This window comes from Protomyctophum parallelum (assembly GCF_964188405.1).
Source record: "Protomyctophum parallelum genome assembly, chromosome: 15".
In the NCBI taxonomy this organism is placed as follows: Eukaryota; Metazoa; Chordata; class Actinopteri; order Myctophiformes; family Myctophidae; genus Protomyctophum; species Protomyctophum parallelum.
In genome coordinates, this window is record NC_139710.1 from 8,987,101 (window position 1) to 8,997,179 (window position 10,079).

General features: G+C 41.5%; 1 protein-coding gene across 1 annotated transcript; it reads left to right on the forward strand.

Moving 5' to 3' along the window:
- The first annotated feature begins 582 nt into the window (after positions 1-582).
- Positions 583-9,094, forward strand: LOC310871945 (protein limb expression 1 homolog). The gene is made up of 6 exons (XM_083783588.1): positions 583-1,141; positions 2,012-2,217; positions 2,492-2,632; positions 2,753-2,848; positions 7,013-7,090; positions 8,459-9,094. The coding sequence occupies exons 1-6, from the start codon at positions 1,066-1,068 to the stop codon at positions 8,918-8,920; spliced, it is 1,059 nt and encodes a 352-aa protein (XP_083639714.1). The 5' UTR covers positions 583-1,065; the 3' UTR covers positions 8,921-9,094.
- Positions 9,095-10,079: the final 985 nt, after the last annotated feature.

Below are 10,079 nucleotides of genomic sequence, written 5' to 3' on the forward strand. Positions count from 1 at the left end.
GTTCAAAGGTGACCCAACAATTAGACAAGTGTCTGAATGGATAGCCACATCCGCCCTCTAGGCAACCAATGGACTGAATAGAGTCTCTCTCACACACACACACACACACACATGGACACAAACGCATGTGGGAGCATACATGCTCATGGGACACAACAATGTGTTCAGCATAAGGTGCAGTTTGCTCCAGTTGGCCAGGAAATAGACACACCAATTTACCGTGCCTCACTGGGATATATACACCATGAAGTGAATGTAATGTGAAGGACTTGGGGAGCAAAGAGACCACTCCTTTCTCAGCGTTTAGTTCATTAATGTGTAAGGGAATGGGAATTCAAACCAGAACAATAGCCATTCATACAAGGAGCCTGAATGGAACTCAGGCCCTGGGTCTGATGGCCACAGACTAGGCGTTTCAAGTCAACAGCATGGTTCCATTCCACCCCCACCAAATCATCATCTCATCTCATTGGTCAGATGTCTGGATGCTGAAGATATTCTGTGTGAAAAATGTTTCACCCAGACTTGCACATTTTCTTGTTATTGTCAAAGGGTAAGTTCTGTGGCTCAACTGGGCAAGTTTGTGTATGTCTTTAACTGACTGTTCAGGGATTAGCCAGCTGCACCGCCTGAGGGGAGGGGTACAGCATTCCAGTGCCAGACCTCTGAGCGTGTGTGAGAGAGTGAGTCTGTGCATATATGCATGCAAACTTGTGTGTAGAAAGAGTGAGGGGCCCTCTGAGTTAATTGGCAGTGTGGGTGACAAAGGTGGTCTGCTTCAGAGGAGAAAACCTAGGGAGATGTTCACACAAGGGAGGAGGGGAGAAAGAGGGAGTTTTGGAGCGGAGAAAGGGAGAGTGAAGAGGCATTAGGATTTCAGGTTTGTTCCTTAAGTGTGTTCCCGCCTGTGTGGACGATGAAGGCTGCTCTTTTTAAAGTTTGTGTTTAAGCTGCAACTGCTCTTACTTTGATAAAGCATGTGTGAGCTATACTGGATGAAGTCTGTGAAAAAGCTGGTGTGAATGTATTTGGTGAAACTCGGGGGTGAAAATTGGATGAAGAAGAATGAGTAGAGACTACATGCTGGAGAACATGATGTCACACCTGTCAGAAAGGGAGACTGACACTGACCTCAAAGACCGTAAGTAAAAAATAAACACGAGGTGCAACATTAAATATTGCAAATATTTTATCCAAGATTTGAGTGACCAATATATAATTTATTTTGTGTAAGTGTATATTCTGCAAAATGGACAAAATCTTAATTTTAAGTGTTAATTATTATCCAGTGCAAGCAAAGGGAAACTACTGATAGCTTGATGATTTGTTACATAACATGTACGATAGATGAGCCTTACAATACATCAATCGGGTATAGCCTAACCTTCAGTCAGTTCTCTTTGAGGGCGACAGGAAGCTGCTAAATCTTTCTTGAGGGTCAGAAACCCTGGAAATGCTGATCTGTGCAGCCTCGTGACGGGGTGGTACCAGTACCTAATTCCACTTAAATAAACCATGTCTGGGAATGTTAATTTTCTAGTTTAAAAAATGATTGTTTTACTTTCATAGATAAACATTTATACACATTCATGCACACATGCCAGCAGATGCAGTTCTCTGTAGAAAAAACTGTTAACTTCTAATAGTGTCAGAGAAGAGGCTTCAAATTCCTTTTATCACCAGCATAACAATACCCTTGATGCACTCTGTGTCTGATTAAGATTAATTAATCACATACTCTACATTGTCATTGCAATTGCGCTGTGCACTTCATTCCATTATGAAGAAACTCAGATGAACTCGTATGCATATGTTTGGCTCAAATATTTTCAAAACAGACCTCATTTTCTGTTGTGGTGATGAATGCTTTCATTACTGATTGTAAGCAAGTTAAATACGGTAGCATCTTGAATTGAATGTATGATCATGTCACTCCCTGAAAATACAGTGAACAAAAGGCATGCAACAATGTATTGAATATCTTAGGCTAAACAACTTGTTTTCTATCCAGTGAATGTGGTGTCCATGCTCCATCACTTCTGGGAGCAGAAACAGGTGGGCCAGCTGAACGGGTCATCCAGTGAATCCCAGTGTTCTGTGATGGACTCAGCCGGCCATTCAGACAGCTTGTTGCTGTATGAATCTGCCCCTACCCCTGGGCCGCCCCATGTCTGCTATGTTACTCTACCTGGAGGAAGCTGCTTTGGAAATTACAAGGTGTGTCCTTTTGTAACTTCCTGAAAGCAATGTCTTTACACAACAACACTGAGTCAGATTAAGCTCACTTGATCCTTGTAGATCTGCTATATCTACAGTACTACACACTCTTCCAAGGTTTTTTAATTTATCAGTCACCCACATTGTTGTAGAGTTGGCGATTCAAACCTTAACCCAGGAACAACAGACACAAAATATGTTTTGTGAAGTGAACAATCTTATCCTCCCTCCCTTTCATCTCTTCCTTCATATTCCTCCATCTCCCCATGTGTAGGTGTGTGAGACTCAGGCAGAGGCCCGTAGAGATGCTGCTCGTGTGGCTTTGATGAACTCCCTGGTAAACGAGCTACCATCGCGACGTATCACCCCTCAGTTTATCAGTCAGAGCCTGTGTCAGGCCTCCACAGACAGTGCTGTGAGTGTCAGCCAATGCAAACACGTACTGTAGCTTCAGCTCTGATTTATTTAAACTGAATGTTATCCTGCTGTAATGATCCTGATGAAAAATATCTCCTGCCTCTCACTGTGCTTCTAGGCTTCTATAGAAGACGCGTGTGACCCAAACACCAGCATAGGAACCTACAGTCTGCTACTAAGCTCCTACATGGGTCGGACTATGCTTCAGTTCCAGGTAGAATGGGAGTTATGTTGCAGGCAGCTCCTACTTTCTCAAATCATGCATAATTGTGTGTTAACTATGAAATTTCAATGCATTTAAAAAGATTGAGACTTTGTTAGAGGGGAAATAAATTATGCCCATTTCTTTGCCCATATGGGCATAGTGGTCAGATTGGCAGTTCTGGGTAGGTGGTTGCGATTCTGGACAACCACCTATCCATAGAGTATATACTCTAAGCACCTATCCGACCAACAACTATGTGAACTACAAACGGACACACAAACAGAGATTCTGGCCTCACATTTATAGTAGGATGCATGGCAAACATCACATCACTCGACTCACTCCACGATCATGGAAAAGGGCGTACCCCAAGGTTCTTCCTTGGGTCCACTGCTCTTCTCAATTTTTATCAACGACCTACCCTCAATCTGCTCCAACAGTCATATTCAACTATATGCCGATGACACAGTTATTTATTCGAATCTAATTTAATTATCTCCAAAATTGAGCGTACCTTACAGGCTGATTTTGACTCCGTTCAAAAATGGTTTCACTCTAACAAACTGCTGTTGAACAAAAGAAAATCTGTCAGTGACTCAGTATGCTGTTCACTCAAAGCCCAAACCCTCATCCTCTAGTCCTTAACTTTTCCGATGGGGCAGCATTGGAGAAAGTGGAGGAGTTTAAGTACCTAGGACTTTGGCTGGATCCTCAACTCTCCTTTAAGACTCATATTAACTCTATTGTTCAGAAAATAAATTTCAGTTTGAAAACTCTATCGATCCATCAATAGTTTTACCCTTCAGATTAGAAAAAGATTAATTTCACAGCTGCTACTACCCATAATAGACTATGCGGAATTGCGGATGTCATATATCAGAACACCACCGATACAAACCTCTACCCCCTCAATGTCACCTATAACAACCTATGTAGATTCATACTGAGATGCCCATATAGAACTCACCATTGCTCCATGTACGAGTCTTTAAACTGGCTATCACCTAAATCAAGAAGACACTCACATTGGCTACAATTTATTTTTAAATGTATTTTCTTTCCTTATCCACAGTACCTAAAACAATTTCTTGTCCCATACACACCACACTATAATTTAAGACACACGGACCATCCCTACTTTACAGTCCCCACAAGGATAAAAAAGGAAAGTGGGCGCCGTGCCTTCAAATTTAAAGCTCCATCTGATTGGAATGACCTACCAAGTCCACTCAGATCAATCACTTCCCTCAACGTATTTAAGGAATCAATTTTCATACACCTTCTAACGCTGTGCTCATGCTTCTAAATTAACGTACTCTTCTTGGCAGTTGCCCTTGTTTTCCATAAATATAACATACCGACCGATCTGTATGTGTTCCCTGCTGGCTCGATGCTGCTGTTCATTATTATCACATTATGCATGCTGGTATTGCTTGTTTGCTTTTGTTTAGTTTTTTTGCCTAATAACATGGTCTTATGGTGCAAAGGGTATATATTTTTCCCCATATGAACTCTGCTATTTAGGGTTGAAACAGTGGGGTGGGAGCTATCTTTGGGAGAGCTTTTGTTTTGTTTTGTCCTTTCTGTGTGGTTGTACTGTTGTATTGCTTTGTGAACTGTATTGTACAATGTATCTGTGTTGAGGACCCCCTCTAAAATGAGATGCGACATCTCAAGGGGCTTATCCTTTCAATAAAGGTATATTACACCTGTGTGAAGTCAGGGGCACCTGGTAACGTTTGTTTAAAGTGCTCTAAACAAACATTAAAAGTCCATAGACTTGGCTGTGCCATATGATGTCAAAGTGCTCTAAACAAACATTAAAAGTCCATAGACTTGGCTGTGCCATATGATGTCAAAGTGCTCTAAACAAACATTATAAGTCAATAGACTTGGCTGCCATATGATGTAATTTCAAAAGCCAGATGTTGGAGGGGCTAGCACCCTTCAAAAATGGATTCATTATTATAGTATATACATTAAGGTAACTACGTAATGACTATATGAGAAGCTAGTAAGCTAAGTGTAGCCAAATTCTATCACATTCATAATGAACCTTTCATATTTCTACCTCCATGTAAATAATCATTCACCAGCAGCAGGAGGGTTATTACTAGGAGGAAATGGCATCATTATCATTCCTGTGAAAGCAGGACATCATGATGAAAAGGTTCCAAGTAATTCTCTCTCTCTCTCTCTCTCTCTCTCTCTCTCTGTCTCTCTCTCTCTCTCTCTCTCTCTCTCTCTCTCTCTCTCTGTCTCGCCCACACACCCACCCACTCACTCACTCACTCACGCATGCACAGACACACGCAAACCCTATCATGTGTGGACATATACACATGGTAACAGCATTTTTAGGTGTATGTAATGTTTTTCATTTTGTTTTCATTTTCTTGATGGAGCCTATCAGTGTGTGAGCGTTTTTACATTTTGTTTAGTCTTCTACTTTTCGCTCAGCACCTGCCCAATACAGGGTGTGGATGTGCATCTTAGCTTCCTCTTGACACATGCACTTGACTATACATGCACATGGCCATGTGTACAACCCGTACATACCTTCGAGTGTGTTAACCTATTTATGCTATAGTGTGTGTACCCAGACCCACTTATATAGATATGCACCTGTGTGTTACAGTACATGGGTCACACCTGCACATGTGCTTGTATATTGTTCATGGTAGACAGGTACACAGGCTTGCTGTTCCACAGTAACCAGTGGAACAGAATTGCTGACACCACAATATAAAAACCTCACTGCTGTAGGTGCCAGACAGTTTGGTAAACAAAGAGTCAGACAGGCAGGATCCTACTACAACTACTACTGTACAGGCTGAAAACAGTAAGCACTGTAGGTGCTATAGAAAGTATTGTTACTTTAAAATTATGCTCAAATAGAAATAAAATAGTCATCCAAATAATCACTTGAGAGTAAGAAAGTATAAAAAATAATTTAGATTCCTAAAATAATAAAAATATAATATTATAAATGCTTGTCTGATTGAAATCAACAACATTTAAAATAGCCAATGTGAAAAATCTAATATGGCCCACCTAAACCCTAAACCATATCACTTAAAAACAAAAACAAACAATGCAAAGTAATCATTTAGATTTTTACAAAATAAAGATAAAAAGAAAACTTTATTCTAACAAATTAAGGCAGAAGAGAGATGGATACAAAAGAGCAGTGCATAATGTACCTATTGTTTAGTCTGTTCACTCATTCTGTGTGTGTAACCTCACGTCACCTGCTGGCACAGAGATATTCTGTGAGGAGTGAATCAAATGTAGCCAGCTACATTTGATTGGTGAAACTGAGTCATGTGACAGCTGAGCAAATGCAAATACTACCAGTCAGCCTCTTTGTCTGAAGTCTCTCTGACTCTGATGGAAATAATGCCACAGACGAAAAACAGTCTAAGTCTACACTATTGATCCATAATGTATAAATGATTGATAAGGGACAACGAGGCCTTTTCGTGGAGGGGTCAGAATGAAATTTGGACTTAGACTTAGTTTTTCGTCTGTGGTACTTTAATAATAAACAAATTGAGAATGTGCATTTAATTAAAAAGGTTATCAAGGTGAATGTAGCCAAATAATTTGAGAAATATTACTTTTACTCCTTTAATTTTGGCCCAAGGAGTAAAAGTATGTTTTTCCTTACTCAAATATACTTTGGAAAAAGTTAAATGTATGTTGTAACTACTGTTACAAGTCCAATTTATTCAAAGTTACTCAAGTAAGCTGGGTAAATGTATGATGTAACATCCTGTACACCATACCCATATCTGGGTAGGATGTACACAGAGGACTTCAACCTCAGACAATAAACATGTCACATGTTCCATCTGTATCTGATTAGGTTAATCCATGTTAATCTCGCCCGTCTCTGTTCAACTCTGTAATAAATCATCTGCAACAGACGCCATTCGTTCAGTCAGACAGACAGTGGATTCTAAATCAGAGATAAAGGTCTACCTGTTCTGTCTGGCCTAACAGTAATCAGTCTGGTTATGGCTTCACTCATACAATATGAGTGTTTACTCAATTCCTCGATGTTTGAGTTCATGATCCAAATTACTCATGGTGTCAAACTGTCAATCAAAACAAATTCAATATAATTTATCTTTGTCCCACTTCTCTGCCACTTGCCTTTTTTCTCTGTAGGAAATGATGACCGCATTCCAGTTGTTGCATTGGAACGGGACACTTAAAGCTCTGAGGGAGAAGCAATGCTCTCGACAGGTACCACTGTTACCTTCATTCAACACTCCCTTAACATATTTACACCTGAGGCCGATTCTAAAAACGCCTTCTAAATCCTGACCTAAGTTTTCTGAAAAACTTCAAATATGCATTCAAAAATGACAAAAAATATATGTTAATATATATGCTGTACCACGGCACTCCCTGAATTACATTGTTACTTTATACTAACACCTTTTGTCATATTAACGGTTCATAAATATGTAAATCCGCCTAAGATACAGTATGTCACGAGGAAAACCTGAGAGAATATCTGCTTCCATTAGGACAGTAAGTAGCCTTGTCGAGCCATGAGGCCCATAGGGCAGGAGCCTATCTCCTGTTTCTGTAGAATGAGGCAGCTTGATGTAAAAGTACAACCCCTGGACATGACGCTAGCATGTCACAGGGACCCCCAATCTAACCCTTAATGCTGAGTGTCAAGCAGGGAGGCACTGGGTCCCATTTTCTTTGGTATGACCCGGCCAGGGATTGAACCCCGACCTCCCAGTCTCAGGGCGGACACTCTGACCATAAGGCCACTGAGCTGGTTCTATTAGGACAAGTATTGGACTTTTGTACTTGGCATTTAACCACTTAAACCCTAGCATCCCTATTCTGGAGGGAACATTCACCAAAAATAGCCGATACCAGCTCACAACTCGTTACAACGGGCGTGTTTATGAGCTTGTAGATCGGCTATTTTTGGTGAAGAGAAAAAATATATATATTCTGAGGCACCTCTGGACTTCACCACCTCACCCCTGCCCATTTTGATAGGCTGGAATGAATTAGGGTTGACGACAGAGTACAGCAATTCCTGCAATGTGCCTGGTCTACTAGATTCGCTACATAGATACCCATGTACCTGTCAAAATATTTCCTTAATGTCAACCAAGTCCACAATCACAACACCAGAGGGAGTTCAACTCACCACGTGCAACCCAGATTCGGCTCAAACAAGGGGTTAAATTAATTTCGCTCTATGCCACTAAAATGTGGAAACAACACCCACTTTGAGAATCCCTATTCTAGAGTCTTAAAAAAATTAAAAAAAGTATTGCTTTTGTCGCACATCACCAACATATGATGATGATTTAGCTCATCAGACTGAATATCTCCCACTTAGTGCAAATTATAATACTGTAATCCAGTATTTCCAGTGGTTCTCAAAGTGGGGCCCAGGGCCTTGAAGGTGGTCAAAAATGGACCCTTACGGGTCTGTAACATTTACAAATGGAACCTTTTGTATACTCTCAGACGGGTCCCTTGAAGTGAAAATGTTTGAGAACCGCTGCTATATTCCTTCACAAAGCATTTGACTTTATTTTCCCTGCAACGTGATTGCCCATTTCTCCTCTTCCTCAGAGTGTGATTGCCTATTACTGCCAACGAGGCCTTGATGAGTACATGCGTAGCAGCATGGCTCTGGACTGGATGGGACGGGAGCAGAGATGGCCTGGGCGACTGGGGGAGGAGCTGCATGTGGCACAAAGGGAGCTGGTGTTGGCCCGGCGTCGAGGCACCGAGCTCCGTTTCTACAAGGAGAAAACTGAGATCCTCACCTTGGCTCTGAGCCAGGCATTCATACACCAGACACACACGCACCTAAGTCAACCTCCGAGTCCCATATACCATTATGAGCAACATCCTTTCCAGCAATTATCATGCCAGGGTACAGTGACCCCACCCTGCAGTCCCTCGCCAACCCTCCATGAAAGCACTAGGTACACAGTCCGTCCAACCTCTGGCAAGCCAAAACTATTGCCTTCTTACAGCCCTGCTCCCAGCCCAAAGCAAAACCATGTGCCTTTGATCAACCCGGAATAGAGTGACACAGGATGTGTTAGAAAGGTCAGACCAAAGGCCTCCAACTGCTACTGGACTGGACACTGGAGTGTTGTTTTTTGTTTTGTTTTGGATTGAACACCAACCAGAACACAACTTATCCTACAACCCAGAACCATACTGACCAACCTGTGTGTGTGTGTGTGTGTGTGTGTGTGTGTGTGTGTGTGTGTGTGTGTGTGTGTGTGTGTGTGTGTGTGTGTGTGTGTGTGTGTGTGTGTGTGTGTCAAACTGGTTTAAAGTTCTGGTCAGGGATAGTCATGTGATACTTGGGGTTGGTGGGTACCATGTGAGGGTCTCTTGGGAATGTGACATGTCATTTTACGCACATTTCTGTGATCATTTGTAGGTACCAGCGTCTGGATAGACTGCTTTGTTAATAGCTGGTTCGTAATCCAGGTTTCACTATATGACTCAAGAACAAGATCGAATAAACCCATGGTGACAGAATCAGAATAAACTTTACTGTCACATCACAGGTTTGCAGGTGTAAATAAAAACAGTGGGGGAAAAAAAACAATATCTCCTTATACTAGTCCTAACAGTGTAAAAGAAAAAAGAAAGGCAAAAAATTGTTGATACATGCTCATCAATAAATGATCATATAGGCAGCTGTGGGTTTAAAGGAGGTTTTAAAGGGAAAATGTATTTTACATTGTAAATAAATGTTTTGTTTTCTTACTACAACGTGTCTGTGTACGTATGTGATCAGAGTTAGAAATTGTAAACCAATAAATTGCTAATTGGTCAGAATTTGTATAATCAAGTTACATAAACTTGCTTTTGACTTAATGGTGGTGAAATCAATAGAATAGCCTGTCGCCCTGCCCTGTTCTGCTTCTGTTTTTGCACTTTGTGTGTGTGTGGCTCCAGACTTCCCAAAACAAACTGGTCAGGCTCCTACTTGGCCTCACCCACCTCACCCCTGCCCACTTTGACAGGCTGGAATGGCTTAGGGTCGATGACGGCATATTGCAATGGGTCTGGTCCACAAGATTCGCTACACCACCAAGATACCCATGGTGTACCTGTCTAAATACTTCCTTAATGTAAACGAAGTCCACCCCCACAACACAGAGCCTAGGGAGTGCAACAAACCATGTGCAACCCAGATTCGGCACAAACAAGGGACTAAATTATT

Coding starts and splice junctions, on each gene's coding strand:
- LOC310871945 (XM_083783588.1), top strand. CDS start 1,066: ATGAGTAGAGACTACATGCTGGAGAACATGATGTCACACCTGTCAGAA. Junction 2,218..2,491: donor GCTGCTTTGGAAATTACAAG/GTGTGTCCTTTT, acceptor CCCCATGTGTAG/GTGTGTGAGACTCAGGCAGA. Junction 2,849..7,012: donor GGACTATGCTTCAGTTCCAG/GTAGAATGGGAG, acceptor TTTTCTCTGTAG/GAAATGATGACCGCATTCCA.